At 39.9% G+C, this 26,963-nt stretch overlaps 1 protein-coding gene across 1 annotated transcript in view; it reads left to right on the top strand.

Moving 5' to 3' along the window:
- The first annotated feature begins 2,193 nt into the window (after nucleotides 1–2,193).
- Nucleotides 2,194–26,963, top strand: part of LOC5567511 — a 46,347-nt gene continuing 21,577 nt past the window's right edge. Inside the window, exons 1-2 of the mRNA XM_021849434.1 lie at nucleotides 2,194–2,450; nucleotides 2,518–2,633. Coding sequence (XP_021705126.1) covers nucleotides 2,421–2,450; nucleotides 2,518–2,633 — 146 coding nt within the window. The 5' untranslated portion in view covers nucleotides 2,194–2,420. The remainder of the gene's footprint in view (nucleotides 2,451–2,517; nucleotides 2,634–26,963) is intronic.

Below are 26,963 nucleotides of genomic sequence, written 5' to 3'. Positions count from 1 at the left end.
TGCAGAACGACGAGAATGGTACGTCCCACAGCCCAAACTTATCGAGTAGGTCTGAGCCTAGAACGTTAAGAGATAGATTAGTTCTACATACGTAACAGTTACCTTCTCTTTGATCGCCGCTGATGGAAATACAGGCACGGAACATAGCAGCGATTCCCAATTTATCGCCAGATGCGGTCTGAACTTCACAGTCCGGTGGCGATGTTTTCGGTGCTCCGATTTTGAGCCAGTTTTGTCTGGATATAATGGTGATATCAGAACCGGAGTCTAGTTGAAGGTTAACCGGAACTCCGTTGATGGTTGTCTCGACGTATCTTCTGCTCCGTGTGACGTTTTTCACGACGACAATCTTGCTTGAAGGTTTGTTCCGATTCGCTGGCTTTCCTTTTCCTGACTTTGGACGTGATTTTGACGAAAAACAGCTGCAATAGCCTTCCTTGTGGCCCGTTCTACCGCAATCTCGACACTTATGATCCTTGAAGTTGCAGTGGTTGGCAAAGTGCATGCCACCACAAGACCAACACGGTGTCTTCGGTGCCTGGTCTTTTGAACGGTTTGATTTCTCCTTTCGATTTGGCTGAGAGTGCGTTCGAACGGCATTTGTTGCAGCCACGGCTGGCGTGGGGGGTTTTCCTCCAATGAGCACCGTATCCTGCTTCAAATTGATCAGACTCTTGCACTCTTCGACGATTTTCTCCAGGGTCATATCGCTGGTCTCGTTCATTCTCGAAAGAAGGCGCATTCGTATGTCCGAATCCTTAGGTGATTTGAGCCCACATACGAAGATAAGACATTTGAATTGATCTTCCTTTAGCTCTTGGAGCTTAAAATCAACACATGCTTTGTTGACTTTACACGAGTAGCTGATAAAATCCTCATCTTCGTCCTTCGTCGTCTGAAGGCACTGATAACGTCGATGGAACGTAGATACCGGTGTACCGAAGATGGTCCTCAGTTTGGCTACAGTTTCCTCAAACGAAAACTCCTTCGACAGTTTGGGGAGGATGAATGACGTGTACCGTTCGTGCGCAGAAGGACTCAGTTTTCGCAGTAACAAGCGCACCTTGGCATCGTCCTCCAGCTGGGCGGCATCCTTCTCAAAAAGATCCGCATACCGTGAAAACCAAGCATCGAACGAGTAACCTTTTTCAAGGTCGTATGCAAATTCCGTGATATTCGTCGCTAAGGAATCCAATATCAACTCGTTGCGGTTTGCGTTTTGGATATTTCCTTCGATTGCCGCCACATGCTGCGACAGCTTTGTCATCAGCGCCTGCTGATTGCTGAGAATTTGCAAAATTGTGTCTTTGAATGGTTGTTCACCACTGCCGGCCAACGAAGATGGCGCCTGTGGCTGCGACATTCTCACACGCGGTTTTCGGCGGCGCGATACTTTCGACCCGAAATTCGGTACTCCGCGAACTTCCGCAGACTCGTCGCCACTTTGTTACGATGGGAAATAAGGCGGAGAATTATGACTCGTAACAAACAATAACTTTATTCAATAATTAATAATTAAACGAATTAAAATGTACATGCTCTGCACACAGGTGTACTGCTACTCGTATATGTACGAACTGATGACAGACTTCTTCGGTGACGTAGCAGTTGGCACTGCCGATAGGCGACAGTGTAGAAGAATGGCAGAGTCGGCGATAGGGGTGCCCAACACGTTCCACCTTTCATAAGTCAGAATGTATGAAATTCGGTAGTAGTTTTCGCTGCGTGTTCGTGCAACATGCTCACTATGATGATGGTGTATACTGGGCGATGGATTTTGAAGAAATTTGTCCTAAGTGTTACGTCTGTTTGTCTGTGATAAAAATGTCGTCAGTTTTACGTCTGTTTGTCTGTGCTGAAGCTTTCAATCTAGACTCAAACATATAAATTCACACAATGACAGCTCGTCCCGCAGTAGAATATGATGAGGGATGATTCAAAAGCGAATTCCATACTAACTTCAAACTGGCTCAATTTTTAACGTAAAATAGGAATATGTAAGAAAAACTGGATACCCCTAAACAAGCCAATTTCATAGTTTATTTTTAATATATGCCCTTTTCAAATGTTTCGCTAGAAATTATTGACAACCCTTCCTCAGGTCTGAAAATTCTACCGCTATATTGGCATGAAGATACGAGTAACAAATTTTCTTGCCAACCGTCCGTCAACGAAAGCGGTTATTTTTTGAAGCAACCGGTTCTGCACTCGCGAGTGATGCATCGAAAAACCAAAGCGAAGCGAAAACAGAACGTCTGAAATAATTTTGTGCTAGTTGTTTTTGTGCATTTATTTCGGTGAAAATAGCTTACGAAACGAGTAAACGGTGTACAAATCGAAAGAATAGATTGCGGAAAGCATTGGGCTTGAAGAAAATTCAATGATTTCCCATTTGTTGTTGCTGAAATCCGTCAATAAACATGAGTAGTTCGCGGCACAAACGATCTTCGGTAAGTCCGTTACAAAATATGTTTTGGCTGGAATGGTGTGCGAACGACGTTTTGCTGTGTTTTGCAGATTCTGAAGAAACGGGCGTCGATTGATCCGGCCAGTTTGGAGGGAAGCCCGTCGGAGACTACGGCAACGTCGAAAGTGATAAAACGAATCGGATTCAAGCCGAAAAAGTCCGTCAAGTAAGTTTGTTTACAAACAGTGACACAAATGCATCTTCGTACAGGGCAGAGTTTTCTTATCAAGTTGGTAAAAAACTATCAAACTGATCTATCAATTTCAAATTACTTTATCAACCATGAAGGCCATAAGTGGCATCTTTTGTTCGACAATCATAAACTGTTTTCATATTCTTGCGTCTTTGGAATAATGGAACAGTAGGGTGCAGAGCCACTTGGGCACTTTCATGATTCACTTTGGCATGGGGGTTATTCTTGGCTGAATTGTCTGAAACTTTGTAATTAAAAGCGCTTCAGTACGAAGCATATTGCGGCCAAATATAAACTCTGTAGCTTTCAAAAAACCCCACTACCTAAGTGAATCAAAAGTGCCAAGAATTGGGTCCGGCCCTATTGATTTAAATTTACTTAAGTATTTTATAACATCGTTCATTTATATTGAAGGACATTTGGATAATTTGCAAGTGGTCATTTTTTTAATTTTTCAATAATGTTTCTTATAAAATACACTTAGTCGAACAGTAAGGTTTTGTTTAGAAGCATTTCCTTTTGAATGATATTTGGGTATACTGAAAGAGCTCAGTTTGCAACTTGCTATGGTTGAATGTAGATGCGTTGATCGCTATCTCCAACTGTGAAGATGTTTATCCATTCATTAACCCAAACCGTTGATACGCGAGGCTACAAATAAAACAAACTCGGTTTGTGAACTGTGGTGGTGTGCAGTAGAAGTGAAAGCTTGAGTTGTGGCTATAGCCATCTGTCCCATTAAACATTTGACAGTTCAATAGCCGACTGAAAAATTGGTCGATTGTTGCACCGACGCTTATGGAAGTTTAACACAGCGATTGACTGACTAATCGCCAGATTAACGATCAACGCTCCGTCATCGTAATCATCGTCATCATCGAAACTTGAAAAGCAGTTTTTCTGTTCAAAACTAAAAATTATTCGATGGAAATGTGTTCACTGTGTTTCGGTAGGGGAACAGAATACAATGAACACATTTTCCTTTAAATTTTCTTGATTTTGAACGAAAAAACTGCTTTTGAAAATTTCGAAATCAATGACGGATCCTGCCCCCTTAAATCGGGTGACCGACAAAATCTGCTGTTTAGTAGGTTAACTTGGTAGGATTTTATTTAATGAACCAATTTATCTACCTATTTATTAAGATTACGTCGGTATATCCAAATTAATCGGGTGATATTCGGTTGATTCCTGTGTTAAACATCCATAAGCGTCAACAATTGACCGATTTTTCAATCTATTTAGTCGGCTGTTGTACTGTCAAATGTTTAATGGGGTGGTTGTGATATTGTGAAGCTGTTTTCGACAGGCGTTCCCAACCTTTCCTGGCATCGTACCACTGACGCGTTTTTGTAGAAACCGTATTTTGAGAGCTTTAGTGACAGAAGAGCCGAGAAGAACACAGTAGTGAAACTGGTATTACGAGATTGTTACAGCAATTTATTATGGGCTTCGTAGCCGTGCGGTTAGCGGCGTCAGTCGTTTAGGCGTATTGTGCTACGGAATGTAGGTTCGATTCCCGCCCCAGTTGAAGAAAACTTTTCGTCAAAACGAAAAATTCTTCACTGGTCCACTGGTCGTTCTGTGTGTCCGTTGTCTAATGTTAGTTATGTTCAGTCTGTGCAGCCTATGGCTGAAGACGGTGTGTAAATTGTCTTCTATAGTGAACAATTAGTGAATTGCCTTTATGGTAACGGTGCCGGGAGGCTCCCCAACTGGATAGTGCGGTCTCAAGACGCGTCGCCGGTAGCTTTTCAAGAGCTACACTGCCAGGCTTCATGGACAGAGATGGGATGTACGAAGATCTACACGTCCTCCGACTGCAAGGCGTTAACAAAAATGTACTGCCACACGACCCTTCATGATACGAAAGTCTATACATGCTCATCTTGGTGCAAACATTGAAAGAGCCTATCCTAAGGCTAAAGAAAATAGCTACACGCTAAAGGTGAGGAATGTCCACCACTTCGAAAAGCTGCTATCGATGACCACACTCTTTGACGGTACTCCCATTGAGATTATCGAGCACCCTGCACTGAACACAACGCGTTGTGTGGTCAGTTGCGATGTGATCGATGAATCAGAGCACAAAATCGCAGAGGAACTTCCTCCTGGCCGTAACATACCCCCTCAATCAAGAAGGTGGGCTAATAAGATGTATAAACGCGATTCCTAGCTTCAAACCGAATAACATCGAAAACGACGATTCTGATTAATCAATTTCGGAAACACCGATGGCGTCAGCATCTCGAACGCTTTGATTTTAAAGATTATTTGGGTGGCCAAAAGCCAAAAGGAGAAGAAATACTCAACCGACAAAATGTTGCGCATGGAGCGTCAAGTATTTTTCCTTGTGTGTATATTAGGTACACTGTTGTTGAAATGTCTTAAATATTATTGAGACTATTAAACAATTTGTTGCAATATAAAGAAAATAACAAAAAAAAAAAATATATATATATATATATATAAGTTACGTCATTGGCCTTCGGAGGAAGTTTTTTAAAAAATATAAAATCGACTACACGGGTTGACTACTCAACTAAGAAATGATTTCTGCCTTTATTCCTACCATGTACAGAGGCCTCGCTTAATTGCAATTCCCTAGCTCTTTCCTGACTTATGCTTACTAGTCTGAAATATGAACTGTTTTCCGTTGAACTGCTGTGTAGCTCGGCACCTGTTGGTCGGTTAATCGTCGGGTGTTGGTTGATGGACGTTGGACTTGCTGACTATGGGGTTAAGGTGTTGGGTAATGGTGCTGCTGCGGTTGAGGAATCTGGCAACTGTTGCAATTGTTGTTGGAGTCGTTGGAGTTTGGTTGAAATGTCTGCTAGACTATCACCTTCGAGGTTTTGCTGATTGGTTACGTCTGTAACTAGATCGCCCCTAAGTGAGGAACGTCCCGTTCCGTTAGTTCTGCTGTTGTAGAAAATTTTTATGAAAATGCCAAGTATCGCCAAGCTGAGTATGGTTGAAAATGATAATCCTCCAAACATTGTCCAAAGCTTCAAATGGAGTCTATCCTGAAGCAGGTAAACGTGGTTTAGTTGCTGCCTGTTGTTAACTGCTGTTTCGCTGATTGCTGCGATATCATGTTGGTGGGTTAAATTCCATTCGATGAAACTGTTATGAAATGCGCCGTGGATGACTTCCGTCTCAACTGTTAATTCTGAGCTGGTAAAAGACTGGTTATTGAAGTGAATAGTACAGTCTCGGAAAATGATGATGTAATTCCCGGTTATGGTTCTATCTTCGGGTCCGCAATTTGTTTTTAACGTGTGGTTTTTTGCATTCGAGATAATTATTGTGTTCTCGTTAGCAAGCTGTTGCGTTGTACCGTTTTTTGCGATAGAATTACATTGGGATCGTTTTCCCAACATGATGTTCTGAATACAATTGTCTTCAAATTCCTTGATGTTTGATGATTTTTGTACAAAATCTCCGGGGGTATCTGTTGTAAATAGCCTATTCCCATGCCGTATAATGTGGCTTGGATATGACTCGATGATCTGGTTATCTACGATGAGTGGAAAGATTCTAATGACGGTTGATGTGGTGTTTTCCAGGTGGGGGACATGCAGTATGTAAAGCAGGTCTCCCTTCTTCACTGCGATTTTGGGGGTGACGAATTGTAGTGCTTCGTCTGGAAAGTTGACTTCAATTCCTTGTTCTTGAAGGGTGGATTTGATGACGTTTACCTCACGTGTTGATAACATTTTGTTGTTGGTGACGGAAATTTTCGAGAGGGTGACTGCTTCTTGAATATTGTCCAGGAGTTCATTGATGACATCTACATTCAGCATGATTGTGATAGCATCCAAAATTTCCAAGCTCGCCTTGTTGTTGTTGATCGCATTGGCCATCTGGTTAATTGTTCCGGTTAGTAGTGAAATCCGTTTGTTGATGCTTTCGTTTACTTTGTATTGTTGATTATTCTGGTTGATTATCTCGTTCATGGTAGAATTTATGATGTGCAAGTCTTGGGCGTCGGGTGATCCGGCGATCCATTTCCATGCGGTGCCTATTGAGTCCCACCGCCGGTGTCGCTGAATCTGCTGTGGCTTCAGTCCATACAGAGTCGAGTACAGTCTTTTGACCCTAAACTTAATTACTTCGTGTAACTGATTATTTCGGGTTAGTTTATTATAAAAGGTGTTAGTTATTAGCTCTATGCTCTCCTCAATGCTATCTAGGTTTATTGGGTGTACAATTTTTATTGATCCCGTTTGGATTTTGCAATCGGTAACTTTGATTTGGGCTATGGGATCATTCGAGGTGTTGATGATTTTTAACAATGGCTCACAGAATGTCGACGAAAATAGGGTGCATAATATGAATGGAATTGGGAGTATCTGTAAATTAGGGTTAGTGTGTTAGTATGTGTTATTAATTTATAAAGTAAGTTTAGAAAATTTTAGGAGTAGTTTTGAGATGGTAGGCTCCTCTCCCCCTTTAAGTGCTGAAAATCCTTTTCAGGTTCTATAGTGTTTTACAGCTTTCTTTTCCTTTTCAAATTGATCTTGTGTAATCTAATATTCCTACGATCGATAACTGTTTTCCTTCTGTTTGTCCTAACTGTTTGTTTTTTAAATTTTTGTTTCTTTTTGTTGGGGATGCCTGAAGTTTTAACGTATATATCATCATTTGGTTCGAAATTTGGGTCATTTTCTCTTAATCTGTTGTGGGAATCGATTAGTTTTTTCTGACGGGATTCTAGTTCATGAATGACTTCATCAAAATTTCGTTTCTGTCTTCTAGTATTTTTTGGAGATCAAGTGGCCTTTCGTCTTCATCTCTCATTCCAAAAAATACTTCAACAGGTTTCAATTTTGTTGAAGAATGAATTGTGGAATTGTACAATGTAGTTGCAATTTTGTATATCTCTTTATTAGAGAGGTCCGGAAATTTACCTCTAATGCACCTAAAGATCTCACTCAAAGTGGAATGAAATCGTTCAACGATCCCATTCACTTCACTGCGATCTGATGGTGTAAAATAGGTTTCGATATCCAGTCTCTGAAGGAGACTACGTACTTCTATCGATTTGAATGCAACTTCATTGTCACAGACAATCATTCTTGGAGTTCTATAGGTAGTGAGTAATTTTGTTAGCCCCCTCTTGATATCAATGATAGATCTGGATTTAACTGGGATTAGTATTGCAAATCGCGATAGCTTATCTACCGCGGATATGAAGAGGTCAGGGGTAGATATAAATATATCCACATGAAGGATATCTAAAGGTTTCGAGGGAAGGGGAGTATAGGCGAATTTAACCTTGTAGGGGTTTCTATCGTATTTGTTCTCCAAACATACGTTACAAAGATTGACAAAACTTGTTACCTTGTTCCGCATCTTCGGGAAGAAATACTTTTGGGAAATCACTTTACAGTTGTCTTCGATTCCGCGATGGGCACGGTCGTGTGTTTTTTCGATGATTTGGTCTTGTCCCTCTTCGGAAACGATATCCTGCAAAATAGACTGGGTGAGTATAACTTTGAAGGATTTATTACGAGAAAAATGATTCCGATAAGCTAATTGAATCCATTTTAGCCATTTCTCCGGGCATAGGATACAATTCATTCGGGTCGGATGCATGTAGTCTCGGAAGATGGCTACAGCGTTCACCATTCCAAACGTTGCTCTGGTGATGGTCCGTCTGAATATAGAGGGGAAAATTTCCTCATACAATTCATCGTTCCTTGGCCCTTCTGTAATTAAAACTTGGTTTTTGAAAACATTAATTGGTCGTAAGGTCATTTTAATCAAATCATTTGCATCAGATGAGCTGGAGTGGACAGTCCCACTATCGCTGTCATCATTGTCATCATTGTCATCATTGTCGCTATTGTCATCAGATTCGTTTCCATCACTGTATGATGATAAGGATTCTTGCTCGTTAGCATTTATTTCCGGTTTAATTCGAGATAAACTGTCGGCGACAACGTTTTGTTTGCCAGGCCGATATTTTATTTCGTAATTGAATTGTTCCAGCCTCAATTTCATTTTGACAAGCCTATCATTTGATGTTTTCAAATTTAAGGCGTAAGTAAGAGGTTTGTGATCGGTGTAAAGGGTAAATTTACGACCGAACAAGTAGGGTTTAAAATATTTGCACGCCCAATCTATAGCTAAGAGTTCTTTCTCTATGGCAGAGTAGTTCTCTTCGGTACGGGTTAGGGTGCGTGAAGCAAAGGCTATTGGTTTGTCCTTCCCGATGGGGCCTTGAGACAGTACCGCGCCTAATGCGTAATTCGAAGCATCTGTGGTCAACACAAATGGCTTCGAGAAATCGGGATATTGTAGCACGTGGCTACTGGTCAACAATTTCCTACAGCGATTAAAGGCAGATACAAAATCAGGAGTATGCTGGATTGTTTCTCCTTTTCGCAATTGTTGGGTTAGAGGTTTCGCGATTTTTGCGAAATCTCGGTATGAATTTTCTGTAATAGCCTATCATGCCGAGGAACCCCTTCAGTTCCTTTTCGTTACTTGGCAGAGGCCATTCTTGAATTACTCTTATTTTTTCGGGATTGGGTCTGACTCCTTCGGGAGTTACGACATGTCCCAAGAAGGCAACTTCCTTCTGTAAAAATTCACATTTATCAATTTGAATTTTCATATTGTGTTCCCTAAGGGTTTCCAATATGATTTTCAAATTCTCTAAGTGTTCCTGTAGGCTAGTGGAAAAGATGATTATATCATCCATGTACACTAGACAGCGAACGCCGATGTGTTTCCTGAGGATGTTGTCCATCACCCTCTGGAACGTTGCAGGAGCGTTCTTCAATCCGAAGGGCATTCGGATGAACTCGTAGTGTCCACCATCGACACTAAAAGCTGTTTTCCGGATGTCCTTCCGATCAATCTGGATCTGGTGAAACCCGGAGGCCAAATCCAGAGTGGAAAAATACTGACATTTGCCAAGTTTGTCTAAAATGTCAGTGATGTTAGGGATTGGGTATTTATCGTCAACCGTTTTGCTGTTTAGCTTGCGGTAATCGATAACCAATCTCCATTTTTGTTTGCCAGAAGCATCAAGCTTCTTTGGCACGACCCAAATAGGTGAGTTGTAGGAACTATCCGAATGTTGGATAATTCCTTGAGCTAACATTCTATCCACCTGTCGCTGAACCTCTTCCCTATGACAGAAGGGGTAGCGGTAGGTTTTAGAATAAACAGGAAGTTCATCCTGAGTATTTATACGGTGATGAATCGCATTGGTAAAAGTCAGCTTTTCATCTTCATTGAAGAAGATATCTTCAAATTTATTCAAGAGTCTGAAGAGGTTGGATTTCTCTTCAGCGTTCAAATTATTGTGCCGTATTTTATCGGTACAAAATCTGGTCGCCTGGACATTTTGTTTTGAAACGGTTTCCTTAACTTGTGGAGAGGTTGTTTCGAAGTTATTTACCTCTATATTGAGAGTATCGCCAAGGCTAAACTCTTTGGTGTCGTCGTTGAAATTATGAATCAAGATTTCAGCTTTGTGATTCTTGCTAGAATAAACTCCAGCCAAAATATGAATATTGGGAAGCAATTCGACCTCTTTTCCCAGGAGAAAGTCACCATCCGAAGTGGATGTCGGCAAGAAGATAGCCTTGGTCTCATTTGCATTTATGTTAATTATTTCAGGATATTTTTTATGAAGTGGAATCGACCAAGAACCGATTTTTAAAATATCTCGTGCTGTGTCTATGACAGCTCCTAATGATTTTAAGGATTCGTACCCTATCAGTCCGTGGAAATAACTATGAAAGTTGAAGAGATAAAATTTTTGATAAGGGACTGTTTTACAGAACTCTGCGAAAGGATTGAATAAGGTGTATTGATTAACACTATGCGTACCATTTATATTTTTGATTAATTGGGTAGGGCAAGATCTGGTTATTTGAGAGGGAACGAGAGCTGGGGAGATATAATTTTTGTTGGCTCCCGTGTCAATAAGAAGCCGGAGTGTGCCAAATTTAGGGGTTTTCATCTCCATGAATGGTAAACAATTATTTATCATTCCGTTTGGTTGAGACCCTCTAATATATGAAAATTTAGATTTTCATACTCTGTTTCTTGTTCTGTTTCTCCCTGATCCTGTACATTTTCTGATTCTGGGTATTCTGATTGAGCAACTGTTTCGGATTGTGGATTGTATTGAGGATCATACTGTGATTCGTTTTGGGGAATTTGTGTGTTTTCATGATAATTAACACCATGTCTTGTTTGATTAGACCGCTGTTCCTGTTTGATTTGATTTTGTTGTGGAATGAAATTGTTATTGTTTTGGGAAGCATAACGATTACCGTACTGGTTCATTTGATTCCGTTGTGGGACGGGATGGTTACCATTTTGGGAAGCAAAACGATTACCATATTGTGGACCAAATCGATTACCGATATGAGGGTAACCCTGATGGGGTTGTTTTGGAGTGGCTCCTTGCGCATGCTTTTGTGTGTATCCCTGTGACGTTGCTTTATGGAAAGGTTGTTGGAAATGCGGTGGTTTTTGCTGTGGCATCTGTTCATTTCTCTCCTTTTTTCGCTGATAAGCATTAAGTTGCTCTATAGCGTATTGGTGTGCTTCGGTTAACGTGCTGGGGCGTGATGCTCTTGTGAGCGTTGAATACGGGTCAATTAACCCGTCTACAAATGCATTACGAATCATGCATTCGTAATTAGATATTAGCGCCTTCGCACACGGTTGCAAACTTTGATCTAGCGCAATTTTTGACGAGATGTCAGCGAGTAATTCGCTACATTCATTGTGAAATTCATCAATTGTCTTCGATTTTTGACGGAGGTATGAGATTTTGGTAACTAAAGTACCCAAATCTCGTTTATCTCCAAAATTATTTTCAAGCGTTTTTTTAATGTCCGCCCAGACGGATGGTGTGTGGTTCTGCACCAACACATCATTGGCTTTATCAAGGATTTTATCCCTGATAATGCTATTCCATAAGGGCATAGCATTTGCCTCATCAATAGGTGTCGGGCACAAATTTTTTGCGAAGCATAATTTGCTTTCTACGGAACTTATCCAATGGGAGAGGGTCTTACAGTCGCCACTGTAAGGAACGATCATTTTTATCGCATCGGGAACTTTGGACGCATCAAAGCGAGTGTTGCTTTGATTGTTTACTGCAGTAAGAGCAGGGACAGCTCTAGTGGGCGTCTCTGCTGACGACGTTTGGAGTGCAGCAATCTGAGCGGCAGCTGCATCCGCTCTCTGGATTTGCAAATCAATGATGGTCTGCATCTGCTCAATCTGAGCTTGCAGTTCTGACACTGAGACATCGTTATTGCTTTGTCTCGTTTCGCGTGGCATTTTTCTAATCGTTTAGTCACGGTTTCTTATTTCAAATTGATTATTTACTGAATTTATCGACTGTGCCTTTTCTTTTGTCAATCACTAAAAACTCACTCTATTTCACTTTTCACCAATTTTAAATTAATTATCCACTAATTATTCGACTGCGCCTTTTTTTAAAAATACAGAATAAGAAATAAAGTTTTGACTCACCTCAAAAATCCTTGGTATTCCGCCAGTGGTTGATGAGATGATAAAACTGTTGGGTAGCGGGGTTCCGGGCTACCGTCCGATGATCCGGTGTACAGGAATTCGTCGCAGGTCCTTGATGTTCCTTCAAAGATGCTTCCTTCGCACGAAGATTTTCTCTCTTGCACTAAGTTAGCGGGCGAATTCACTAGTTACACTTTTTCACACGCGGCACTACCGTATCCTACCGACTCAAGCCAGTTACGTCATTGGCCTTCGGAGGAAGTTTTTTAAAAAATATAAAATCGACTACACGGGTTGACTACTCAACTAAGAAATGATTTCTGCCTTTATTCCTACCATGTACAGAGGCCTCGCTTAATTGCAATTCCCTAGCTCTTTCCTGACTTATGCTTACTAGTCTGAAATATGAACTGTTTTCCGTTGAACTGCTGTGTAGCTCGGCACCTGTTGGTCGGTTGATCGTCGGGTGTTGGTTGATGGACGTTGGACTTGCTGACTATGGGGTTAAGGTGTTGGGTAATGGTGCTGCTGCGGTTGAGGAATCTGGCAACTGTTGCAATTGTTGTTGGAGTCGTTGGAGTTTGGTTGAAATGTCTGCTAGACTATCACCTTCGAGGTTTTGCTGATTGGTTACGTCTGTAACTTATATATATATATATATATATATATATATATATATATATATATATATATATATATATATATATATATATATATATATATATATATATATATATATATATATATATATATATATATATATATATATATATATATATATATATATATATATATATATATATATATATATATATATATATATATATATATATATATATATATATATTTTTTTTTTTTTTATCTCTGTGATTACAATACTTTCTCACGAGATCACATTACTCTCTCACAAGTAACATAACCACAATATGGAATATTTGGCTCCGACATTCAGGCTCCCGCTTGAAAAGCAAATTGAGTCAGACCGCAGCACCCAGCTATGAACGAAAACAAGACAGACACACACCACCCACTGTTTGACGCCGATAACTGTGTGTCAACACTTGTAACATTTGCTGATCCATTTTCATTTTGATCAAGAAACAGAGGCGAATTTTTTTTTCTATTTTCTGTGCTATGTTTGCAACCAAAGGGATGTTCAATAGTTCAATAGATTATAATTAGGTTGTTAAAGGCTGCATTACCAGAAAATATGAAAGTTATTAGCAATTTTATGCAAAACATAAATCACCAGAATGGGTCGATACTGTTGCAGTCTGTGAGAGTTGCTGCTCTTGAACGCTCTCGTGCCACTTACCAAACGAGAGAGTGAATGTTTACATTCATAGGGCTCTCCGAATGCGATGTGCCACGAACTGTTACGGTTCGCAAACTGTTACACTCTCCGAATATGGTTCGATCGGCTTATTCGGATCAAAATCCAAACACTGGTATAAAGTAGTGATCCTTTATAGAGAGATAAGCGGATGTAAAATGGAATGATTTGGCAACAGACCAGCAGTGCTGATTTTGCTCGGCGTCGAGAATAATATTGTAACACGGACATGACTTCCTCATTGCAAAAAAGTGTATTTTGTTTCGTTATAGATGCTCGATTGGCTCACACTTTGACAGAAACGTCAGCTTCCGCGAATCTCTCTTATAAAGGATTACTAGTATAAAGTATTAAGAAGTAGGGTCAGTGTTCCCTTAGTGGACAGTCCCCTATAGTCGCACTAGTGGCTTTTTACGGCCGTTTTGCTATAAACCTTTTCAAAACATTTTTTGACATGAAGGTCAGGAGCTATTTATCTAAGTACCATTGATACACAGCTTAATTTTGTTCAAAAAATGATCGAAATAATTAGTTTTGCTTAAAATTTGAGCTCCCTTGCGCCTATAGTAAACCTATTGTTCCTATAGTAGCACTACTGAGAGAAACTATTTTTTATTATACGAAATAGGTAATAAATTACAAACTTTTTTACATCAAACGAAAGCTTTTGGTCCATACTTTGAAGGAAAAATATAAAAGATTTGTAAAAATATGGTTTTGATTAGTGTTTTGCCAACGCCGTGATGCTAATGCTACTATAGGAACAGAAATTAGAAATAGTGTTACTATAGGCACATGTATTCCTATAGTGGCACACGCGATAATAAATGCAAACATTTGAGTTTTCGTGGTTTTCATATTTTAATCAAGATAAAAAGCTTTCAAATGATGAAAAAATAATGACGATAGCGTTATTTTTCGATTTTATACGATTTTTTGTTCTTAGCTATGCGGCTATTGGTACATCGACCCTAATGACAAGATAATTTTATGCACTTGTGATTTCCGTAAACTAGATATACCCCTTCTAGCACTAAACCGAATAGCGTCTTCCGCTTTGTTACAAGAACTGACTTCTCTGTACGTTAAACCTAATGTCGGAAGTTGTGTGCTGTATAGATCATCAAATGATCTATACTGCGCACTGCTTCTGACATAAGGTTTAACGTACAGGAAAGGCAGCGCTAGTAAAAAAGGGGAAGGCCTTACTCGGTTTAGTGCTAGAAGGGGTATGAGCGGTTCCATTTGAATTCGAATGTCGGTTTACTTTTGTATTTTTTTATTTGGCTGAAATTTGGCATATGCTTTCTTTATACCCAAAAATTTGCATAATCGGTTCGCCATTTTTACCCTAGCGTTACTTTTGAGAAGGGCCTAAGAAAAAAAGCCTTAACAATTTTCAAAAAATTAAAACTCAGAAACTATTTGCCTGATCGGTTTGGTGTCTTCCGCAAAGTTTTAGGTTATTGTTGGAACTATCTGGAAAAAATATACACAGTAAAAAAAATTGTATTTTTTTTTTATTTCGAAAATAAAGCTTAAAAATCCATTTTCACAAAAATCGTTTTCTTGATTTTTTTTATTTTTTTTTATATTTTAAAGTAGACAAAAAATGGAGTCTTTTGCACAGTGGGTCAAGATGGAGAAATCATGGACAAAAAAGTTATGATTTTTTGAAAAAAGGTGAATTTTTGAAAATGGTCATAATAAACTTTTTAAATATTTTTCAACTCGATTTTATGAAAGTACGCAAAATTTACAACAAAAAAGGTATACAGAAAAATCAGGCTAACTTTTACCGTTTTAAAGATACAGTGATTTTAATACAAAATTATGATATAATTTTCAATTTTCGGTCATTATAATATAACTTAGAAACGGTTTGTCCGATCAGTTTGGTGTCTTCCGCAAAGTTTTAGGTTATTGTTGGGACTATTTGGAAAAAAATATACACTATAAAAAAAATGTTGTAATTTTTTATGTATTGAAAATAAAGCTTAAAAATCAATTTTCTCAAAAATCGTATTTTTGATTTATTTTTTATTTTTTTATATGTTGAAGTTGACAAAAATGAAGTCTTTTGCACAGTGGGTCAAGATGGAAAAATCATGAACAAAAAAGTTATGATTTAAAAAAAAAGGTGAATTTGTTTAAAATGGTCATAATAAACTTTTCAAATGTTTCGGTAGCAATTAGCAAAATTTTCTCATATACCTTTTTTGTTGAAAATTTTGCGTACTTTCATAAAATCGGGCCGAAAAGCATTCAAAAAGTTTATTTACACGCAGAGAAAACAGACCTTTTTGTTTCAAAAATAAAAATTATTGAAATATTTTTTAAAAATTACAATTTTTTTTGTTGAATACAAATATTAGATTTTGTTGTTCCATTAAATTTATTGTTGTTTTTACACCGAACTGATGGGAACACAAGTTGCTTAGATTAAAAAAAAAAATTATTGATTGTTGACATAATCTGTTTTGTTTTCAAAAAAAAAAATTGATTTCAAAAAACCCTAATATTGACACACATACATATTCATTATATGATACTGTGTGTGTGTTTTTACGCTAGTTGTGTACGCACAGCTTGTCAGACGCCATTTCATAAACAAAGCTCAAAATGGACTCGACAGAAGAAGTACTCGTTTTGGAAGTTGAAGAAGTTAGTGACGCGCTGGTGGATTTACTGCTGAGTTTCAGGCTCTCTGAGGAAATCATCAATCGTTTTCTGGGTAAGAAATTGTTTTGTTTATGTGATATACGAAGTTTTACCCTTCGTTCGATTTTTTTTTCTCTAGAAAATCAGTACACTCTCGAAACCCTGCAAATCCTGGAGCGGAAGGAAATAGAAGAGTTGATACCGCCGCCATTTCTTGCTGAACGGACGAAATTGCGTGCATGGTTTGAATGTTTGGAGAGTTGCACAGGTATAAATTAACGGGTGTAGTGTTTTAACAACAATTTCAACTGTATCTTTAATGTACCATAGGGATTTCCACCGTTATCAACAGATTGCCTTTCGACTGCATCGCCGGTGGTAAGAAAAACTGATTCAGAACCCATCACTCGCGAACGGTGCGCTGCAAATTATTTGCTGACCGCATCAACAAAAGGCCGGGCTATCTTGCAGAAATGCCAAAAGCAATATTTTCTGACAAGAGCTGATAAGAAGGCTATAACTCATCTGGTAGTTGATGATTTCAAGGATCGATTCGGCAAACTAACTCCTGCGGAGCTACAAGACCGAGCATCTGAGCTTGGTAGACTTGACAATGATAAATTATATTTCAGATTTTGTATTTTTAATGTAACGGATAAACTTATTGAATTATTATTTGTAAATTAAATGTAAATAAAATCAAAATGGAGAGAAAATTGTCTTTTTATTTAGAATTATTTGAAATAAAATAGAAATTAATAAAAATATAAAGCAATCTAAATAAAAAAATAAAAAAATGGATAAAAAATTATATATTTAAAAACAAAAATAAGTTTTTTTTGTTTTAAAAAATACTTTTTTTGATTCAAAAAATATAAATTTTCAAAACAACACAGATATTTTTCGGTTCAACATAAGTTTTTGTATTATCAAATACATTTACTATTATTTAAAAAAAATAATTATTGGTTTGTGTTCACGACTGATTCTAGAAACAAAAACATATTTTTTTAAAACAACAAAGTTTTGTTGTTGAATTTAAAAAAATATATTATCAGCCGAGAAACAATGATTTTTTTTTTTGTTGATTTCAATACAGAATATTATTGATTTTAAAATTCATTTCTCTGCGTGTAGACCATATTGAAAAATAAACCTTTTTTCAAAAAAAAACATAACTTTTTTGTCCATGATTTCTCCATCTTGACCCACTCTGCAAAGGACTTCATTTTTTGTCTACTTTAAAATATGAAAAAAAAAAAACAAAAATACGATTTTTGAGAAAATTGATTTTTAAGCTTCATTTTCGATATACAGTCATCTCTCCCTTACTCGATATTGAAGGGACCATCGAGTTAGGGAGGTATCGAGTTACAGAACACAAAACCAGTGCAACTGCGATCTAAGGGACCATCGAGTTAGCCATGAAAACCAACTTTTACTATGGTTCTCTATAGAAATCCTTTATAAGAGAGATTCGCGGAAGCTGACATTTCTGTCAAAGTGTGAGCCAATCGAGCAGCGAGAGCTGTCAAAATGTGAGCCAAACGAACATGCGCTATGTTTGTTTTGAACTTTTCTTGAGGAGTAATGTAATCCGCTTGAAATTATTTCAGTAAAAGTAATTTTGCATGAAGCAAAAATATGAAATGTTTTACTTTTTTGATTTTTTGTCGATGCGATTTTTAGTTTTTGATTTTTTTGGCTATTTATTAGTTTTGATATGTAGCTCAAAGATCTATAACGAAACAAAATACACTTTATAGCAATGAGGAAGTCATGTCCGTGTTACAATATTATTCTCGACGCCGAGCAAAATCAGCACTGCTTGTCTATTGCCAAATCATTCCATTTTACATCCGCTTATCTCTCTATAAAGGATCACTAGTTCTCTAACTCGATATCGAGATACGGAATATCGGAATATAGAATACATTTTTTTTACAGTGTATATTTTTTTCCAGATAGTCCCAACAATAACCTAAAACTTTGCGGAAGGCACCAAACTGATCGGACAAACCGTTTCTAAGTTATATTTTTTTGAAAATTATTAAGGATTTTTTTTCTTAGGCCCTTCTCAAAAGTAAGGCTAGAGTCAAAATAGCGAGCCGATGATGCAAAAAGGCATTTTTGGGTATAAAGAAAGCATGTGCAAAATTTCATCCAAATCAAAAAATATAAAAATGAAATTTGGGAAAAAGGCGTCATTTTCTGTGGAACCGCTCGTATGCATTTCAACCGAAACTTTTTCAGTACTCACGTATATCACTCTTACAACAGAATCGTTGACAAAAATATACGTTATTTTTCGACTTATCTTCTTATTACGACCATTATTTAGATCCATTTTGACATATCCCGTATATCAAGCGTGTGCTAAACTAAAGACGTAAGTCGCATGATCGATTTCTTTTCATCGATCCTTTCTTCTGTAAATAAAGCTGACAAGAAAAAGGTTTGTCAACATTTTTTCACTTCAGGACGCAAGATTGCATCGCTGCCTAGCGTCCTGAAGTAAAAAAAAAGCTAACAAGCCCGCTTCTTGTCACCTTTATTCACAGAAGAGAGGATCGATGAAGAGTAATCGATCATGCGTCTCATGCCCTTATTCCAGCACACGCTTGAGTACTGATACAGGGTGTCGACTACCTGGAAAAACCTGGAAAGTCAGGGAATGTCAGGGAATTCAATTTTTGACCTGGAAAGTCAGGGAAAGTCAGGGAATTTCACTAGAGGTCAGGGAAAAACATAAATACTACAACATCAAACAAGTTGATTTTCTCCAATTTGATCCGATGTCTGCATTTAGTACGATTAATGAAAAAATGGTAATGAATCTGAAATCATGTCGATCTCTACGAGTTTGCTCAAAATATCTTAATAAAACGATAAATAGATAAAAAACAATGAGGGTTCTCATTTTCAAGAGCACACATCTGCAGGACAGGATATTTCCTGTTTTTTTTATCAGGTAGTTTCTGGAAACAGTACATATTAATATAGTGCCTGAAAGTGCTCTTATACTGATATTTTTCCATTTTGCTATTTCAACTTCGATTTTTCTATTTCAATTTTCCAGATTTTTTTTTAAATGTGATGAATTAGAGATCAAGCGTTACTTCGGGATTTTTATCTGGAGATTACTCACAAATATGTACAGTTTGTTTTTCTTAGATTATACTCAGGAAATTCTCCAGATTCTCTGAAGATCATAACATTTCTCAACCAAATTTCTTTGGGAATTCCAGAAAATCTTTGCCATTCCTGATTTTTTTAAGTATTCCTGAAATAATCTTTAGAGATTCACAATGAATACATTGAACGAATGCTTTTTTTAAGTTCATAAAAAGAAAATAATTTTCAGTTATTCTCGGCTAGTTTTCAAATTTGCTGCTTTCATCCATGGTGATGATAACTCATCAAATGTCAGAAAAACTAGACAAAAATTGGGTCGAAAAGGTATCGAGCATGATACATGAAAGCTTTCATGAAATCGAGTGAATACAATATTCCTAATGGCTGCCAATCGTTCTGATATATTATATATATGTAAAAAGGCTCTCCTTCGATCACACTAGCAAGAAAAAACTTCTCTGGGTTCGTTAATTTGCACAAAAATAATTCTTTTTCACTAAAAAAAAGTTGAGGAGTTTCTGGGAGAAATATTAGAAAAGTTCCTGAAGGAGTATTGGAGGAATACTCGAAAAAATACGATTGAAAATTAAAAAAGGAATTTCAGAGAAATCTCTGTTGAATTCCTTGAAGCGATTCTCTAAGAAAGTTCTTTGATAGGCTAGAATTTTACCTGGGACTAGAATTAGTCAAAATTTAGGAAGGAAGCACTTCCACTAAAAACATGGTGGATAATCTTATTGTGTTGCGTTGTAGATACAAAAAATGGTATACTCAGAAAGCGAAATATGTCAAAAATGGTCGTTTATGCCAGAAATTTGTGAAATTATATCTGAGGTAGTTCAGTATCCGCGTATATCGTTTTTACAATTTTAAATGTTTATTTTGTGCTTGAAGGTTTCAAATGAGTATGGCCATTAGGTGGCTCAGAATTTTATAAGATTATTACAATCAAGATTATACTCAACTTTCAACCGCTTTATTCATATGAATCAAGTTTATATAATTTAAATCAAGAATATCAAGTTTAAGAAGTAAATACTCAAGTGCTCAGTTTTATCATATCATCTTGAATAAACGCTCGAGAAAGTTATCTGTTAGGTGTATTTTAGTAAGTGAAAGCTTTTGCTCAGTTTATTCATACGATCTAAAACAGTGCTTCCCAAACTTTTTCAACTTTCGCCCCCTTTAGGCCAATATTTATCTGAAATCACCCCCCTGATATGTGATTCAAGTATGTTAAATAGGCTCTGAGCGCCAAAAATATCTTCGACTCACAAATCCATAGAATCATAATACAATAACTTTTATGTTCATTTAAAAATATTTTCTTAAATATTTTTAACCCATAGCTATTAGGAATGATTTACTGACCTGTAATTTATAATAGCAAATTTAAACAATATCTTGCGTGCCTACCAGGCTACTGAATCAGTTTTCGATACAAGTTCGGTCCAGTTTCAACTATTTATTTGTAATCTATGCATAGGCGTATGTAATGTAAAGTTTTCCAAAAAAATGCACTTATTTTCACATCGATATGTCATATTTGGATGCACTGCATCGATTTTGTTTGCAACAGTGCGTTTGTTAGGGCAGGAAAAAATCTCTCAGCAGCGTTAGTTTGGCGCAGCTCAAAGCTGGAAAAATTCATTGATTATAAACCATTTAGCAACAATTAGAAAACCTTTATGCCTGAAAGTTAGATAGGACAATTTAGCATAATGACCTATTTTGTTCATCGGTTTTTACCGATAATATATAATGTGTAATTCACTTGATTAGCAGCTTTGAAGAAAAAGTCCACATTTAGAGCAATTAACAATCGTAATATAACTGATGAACGCAGAATTAATAAAAGCTAAACTATCGTGGCGCACATTCCATCAATCTTATGCCGTTAACAATAGCCATTGTCACGGCATTCAACCCTTGTTGTATGCCTCACTCTCGTTCGGATTCTGCAGTACGTATTCACCCGTGCTGCCAGAACATCCCCCGCCCCGTGGATCGAGGGGAGGGTCTTCCGTTGATCCACCCAACTCCATCACCGCTAACTTTACGACTGGTCGTTCTAGCATACCAGACGCCGTCCGCACGATCGCTTGTCGTACTCTTCCGTCCTTACCGCAGATGACTGCATCCACGATGCCTCTGGTCCAGGACCTTCTTTTGCCTTCCGCCACGTAAACCATGTCACCAACCTTCAGGGACTTCATTTCATCTAACCACTTGCTTCTTCTGTTGATTGTCGGGAAATATTCCTTTGACCACCGCTTCCAGGCGATTTCCGCTAGTTGTTGTGAGCGTAAAAAACTGCTGCGAAGTGTCTGTCCCAAATCTATTGGTGGTTCCAGCGGTTCGTGAGCACCAGACGAACGACCGAAGATAAAATGATTGGGTGTTAAGGCCTCTGGACTATCCAAGTCTTGAGGCATATAAGTAAGCGGCCTTGAATTGATCAATCCTTCCACTTCGACCAACGTAGTCCACAAGATTTCGACGGTAAGTTTTCGACCATCGTCCAACATAGCCATTGCTTCTTTCACACTCCGCACCATGCGCTCCCACACTCCGCCCATATGTGGAGCGGAGGGGGGATTGAACGACCATTTCGTCCGGGCATCAGTGAACGTACCGGCGCACTCCAGATCTATTTGCGTCTGCAACTCACGACTGGCACCGACAAAATTAGTCCCGTTGTCGGAGAAGATTTGAACGGGAGATCCACGCCTGCGGGTGAATCTTCGGATCGCCATTATGCATGATTCGCTAGAGAGATCGTACGAAACCTCTAAGTGCACGGCTCGTATGACAAGACACGTGAATACGGCCACGTACCGCTTCTCCTTGCGCCGACCAATGGTTACTTCCAGCGGGCCCATGTAGTCGATACCGACGTAACTGAAGGGTCGCACGTTCGGTGTCAATCGTTGCTCGGGAAGGGGAGCCATTCTAGGAGGGCGAGGTTTACACTTATTTACCTTGCAAAACTGGCAGTTGCGTGAGGTGCTGTTTATGGCCGACCGTAACTGCGAAATCTGAAACCGTTGACGGACTTCGTTTACCACGGTTTCTTTGTTCGCATGACCGTAACGACGATGATACTCGTCTAGTAGCAGGCGTGTGATGTCACTATCTTTGGGGAGAATAATCGGGCATCTTGCGTCGAAATCGGCATAAACGGCATCGACGGTTCTCCCTTCCATTCGTATGACTCCGAGTTCATCGGCGAATGGTGAAAGTCTATACAGAGGGCTGTTTCTCTCAACAGCTATCCATTTTTCGATCGGTTGATTCCGGTTCTTCAGCAGAATCCGTACTTCGTCAGGATAGTGCTCGCCCTGCACCATTCTCCAAAGAAACTGCTCTGCCCGTAGAAACTCCTCTTGTTTCAATGGTACAATAGAAACGGTCAGTGAACATTTCAACAACTTCTCCTGATTCTGCGTCGCCCGAATGGTTTCTATCGGACTTCTTGCGATGCGTAAACGGCAGTTGCCAATGAATCGGTAAACGTATGCCACCGTTCGCAATAGCACACTCCACTTTGAAAATCTACGAACGTCTATCATTTTACCGGGTAGAAAGATATGAGCGAGAAGGTAGCTTGAACGCAGTTCTTTCGTAGTGTTCGTCTTCACGCGCTGACGCGGCCACATCTCTTCGGAGTTGTACAAAAACGCTGGACCCTTGAACCATCTACTGTTACAGTCAGGCTCAGTGTCGCGCACCCATTTCGTCAAGCAATCAGCTACGTTGTCTTTTGACGGTACCCATCGCCAGCTTTCCGTTTCGGTCAAAGACAGAATTTCTCCGATACGATGAGCGACGAACTGCTTATAACGTCTGTGGTCCGAGCGTATCCATGAAAGCACGGTCGAAGAATCGGTCCATAAATAAACTTCGTGAGGTTGTAAGGAGTGATTTGTTTGAACGGTGTGAAGCAATTTCGCACCTAATACAGCTGCCTCTAATTCCAACCGTGGGATCGACAAATGTTTAAGAGGAGCAACTTTACTCTTTGCCATCACTAGGGAGCACCGCACTTGTCCGGAGCCGTCTACAGTACGAAAATACACCGCGGCACCATAGCAAACTTCGCTGGCATCAGTAAAAACGTGACATTGCAGCGAGAAGTGGGGAAGACGATCGGCTTCGCTGAAATAGTAGCGTGGAATGTTCAGCTTGCTTATAGCGGGCAGCAACTCCACCCATCTGGTCCATTTCTCAAACTCTTCATCTCTCATTCGCTCGTCCCATTGCACCCCACTTCTCCATAGATCTTGGATCAAAGCACGCCCGTGGATTAGATACGGTGCTAATAATCCAAGAGGATCAAACAGGCTCATTATGATTTTTAGAGCAATGCGTTTCGTTGGGCGTTGTTCACCTAATGTGTAGGGTAGCAACTGTTCCCCCAAATCCGTTGAAAATGTCAGTGTGTCCGATTCCGGGTGCCACAACATTCCCAAAACTCGTTCCCATCTCGCTTCAGTAGTAGACTGCAGAGGACGCGGTTCAACAGTGGCACTTTCTCCGAGCTTCTTCAACACTTCTTTACAGTTGCTTACCCAGTTTCTCATTTCAAACCCTCCACGGGCGTGGATGGTTTTTACTTGTACAGCCAGCGCAGCCGCTTCTTCGGGAGTATCGGCGCTGTCGTAATAATCGTCCATATAGGTCTTATTTTTAATCGCTGCCGCTGCCAATGGAAATTCGTCTGCCCACTTATCGGCGTTTACTCGCAACACATGTTGAGCGACGCACGGTGAGCATGTGGCGCCGAACATCGCTACATCTGCGATGTACACTTCTGGGGGTTGTCGTGGGTCGAAGCGAAACAAGAAGCACTGGAAATATTTGTCCGCAGTTCTCATCCGAAGCTGTAGAAACATTTCTCGGATGTCACCTCCAAATCCGATGCGCTTTTCACGGAATTTGCAGATCACCGATGGAAGGGACACTAGTAGATCAGGGCCTTTTAAAAGCTGGGAGTTGAGGGAAATTCCATTAACTTGTGCCTTTCCGTCCCACACGAGCCTCTTCTTCCGCTTCTTCGGATGCGTCACCAAACCCAACGGTAGATACCACACTTGCCTTCTGTTGATCTCTCTCAGCTCTTCTTCGGTGGCCTTGTGGACGTAGCCCTTCTGTATGTAGTCAACGATTTGTTCATTCACACTTTCTCGCAGATCGGAATCCTTAGCTAATTGGGCCTCAAAGCTTTTCAACCGCTTCATTGCCATGGGAAGGCTATCAGGAAGATCGATGTCGTCGGCTTTCCAAAGCAGAGCGGTTTCGTATCTCCCGTCGACAAATTTGGTGGTGTTTTCTAGCAATTCGCGGGCGCGTTTTTCGTCGTCTGACTCGAGCAAGGGAATTGTTGAAATCATCGTGTCCTCCATAATGAACTGCTGCCGAACTAGATCGTTCAGTTCCTTGTCTGCACCGCAGTTGCACTCGTGCAGGTTCACAAATCCTTTCCTAGGTTGTGTATTTGCTTCCGGACCATAGACTGACCAGCCAAGGAGCGATTTCACCGCAATGGGTTCTCCTGGTTGACCGATGCAACTATCCAGTGGTGCAAACAGACTAAGATTTTCCAAACCTAGAAGAATCCTGGGGACAGCCTCGGTATATGACGAAACAGAGAGGTTACGGAGGTGTGGGAATCTCTCGGACAGATCGTTGATGACCAAGCTCTGGCTCGGAAGGTTTAGTTCTCCAACAGTGTGCGCATTTTTCAAAACGTAACGCTGGAGCTGTCCTCTTCCGGAAATTTCAAAATCCACTCTTTTAGAACTGTCCTCGTTCCTCTTCACACTTGACGTCCATCTTAGCTCCAATGGTTCTGGAACGCCAATTGCTCCAAGCTGCCGCGCTAAACTCGATTCGATTAGTGTCAAGGAGGAGCCTTCGTCTAAGAAGGCGAAAGTTTCGCATTTGCGGTTCCCATTGAACAGGGTAACCGGAATTATCCTAAACAGGACCGATCTTTGCGATCGCTCATGAGCGTTGCATTCCGAGGCTCGAAATTGTCGCTGACGCTGCTCTTGTACTGGACCGCGCCCTGAACTGTGGAGTAGTGGGTGATGGCGATCACGACAGTTTCCTACATTGCATCGGATTCTTGAACGGCATCTCCATTGGCCGTGGTCAAATAAACAAACCTCACACAATTTATAACGATCAACGGCCTTAAGGCGAGCTTGTAGATCCAGTTGCTGGAAGCGTTCGCAGTTCCGAACGCGATGATCGGTTTTACCGCATATTGGACAAGGTTGTCTTTCCTCTCTGCGGTTTTGTACTTCGACAGCATCTTCGTGGGAAAGGACGTGTCCCTTCTCTTTCGGCTTATCCTTTTCGGTTCTCGAAACCGCGGTCTTCTGCTGGATTGTCGACGTGACTTCACTAGCGTCATACACTAGTTCTTCCATAAATGCTCCGAAGTGTTTGAGAGTAGGTTCCGCGTACGCTCGCTTGAATCTCGCCCACTCGAGCTTTATTGACGCAGGCAGCTTTTCCACTAGCTCACTAAGTAGCGTGGGATTGGACAGGTGGCCTTTGAGGTTCGCGGCCTCTAAATGATCACACAGCTGTTGTACCGTTAACCCAAAGTTGATCAACGATTCCAAACGTTCTGGTTTCGGTGCTTCTGCTCGCCGCACTTTGTTAAGCAAATTCTTCACTAGGAGCTCAGGTCTTCCGTACAATCGCCGCAGCGTTTCCATTATCGCTTTCACGCTCTGGGGAAACATCAGTTTTGTAACGACAGCATCTCGCGCTGGGCCACGCAGACACTCCCGCAGACGAATGATGTTTTCAACGTCTGAAAAACCACATGCGACGTTGGCTGACTCGAAGCTGTGGACGAAAATCGGCCACTCTTCAGGGTCACCCGAGAATACGGGTAGCTTCTTAGGCCAGATCTGTCTCGCAGCTATCTGTTCACTATTCGGCCCCGCCCCATGTGAAACAGGTTGAACCGCCACACCCGCCATCTCATGCAACGACGGTGACTGGCTAGCATTGGATCTAGCTGTATCATAGGAATGTCTGAAACGATTACCGTCAGACTGGTTATGGTTGATAGCGATATTGTCACCGTGGGTCCGAAGATTCGGAACTATTTCTGGATTGACTGGATCCTCTTGCTGTCTCCGATCCACTTCCAATTCCGAAGGACGCTGATGGTGAGTTTGTTAGGGCAGGAAAAAATCTCTCAGCAGCGTTAGTTTGGCGCAGCTCAAAGCTGGAAAAATTCATTGATTATAAACCATTTAGCAATAATTAGAAAACCTTTATGCCTGAAAGTTAGATAGGACAATTTAGCATAATGACCTATTTTGTTCATCGGTTTCTTACCGATAATATATAATGTGTAATTCACTTGATTAGCAGCTTTGAAGAAAAAGTCCACATTTAGAGCAATTAACAATCGTAATATAACTGATGAACGCAGAATTAATAAAAGCTAAACTATCGTGGCGCACATTCCATCAATCTTATGCCGTTAACAATAGCCATTGTCACGGCATTCAACCCTTGTTGTATGCCTCACTCTCGTTCGGATTCTGCAGTACGTATTCACCCGTGCTGCCAGAACAGCGTTTTTGGAAGGTCTCGCTCCTCTCATCCCCCAAAACACGTCACCAGTT

Source organism: Aedes aegypti, chromosome 3, assembly GCF_002204515.2.
Source record: "Aedes aegypti strain LVP_AGWG chromosome 3, AaegL5.0 Primary Assembly, whole genome shotgun sequence".
NCBI classification, from domain to species: Eukaryota; Metazoa; Arthropoda; class Insecta; order Diptera; family Culicidae; genus Aedes; species Aedes aegypti.
The sequence above is the reverse complement of the archived record's forward strand: the minus strand, read 5'-3'. Positions and strand labels throughout refer to the sequence as shown.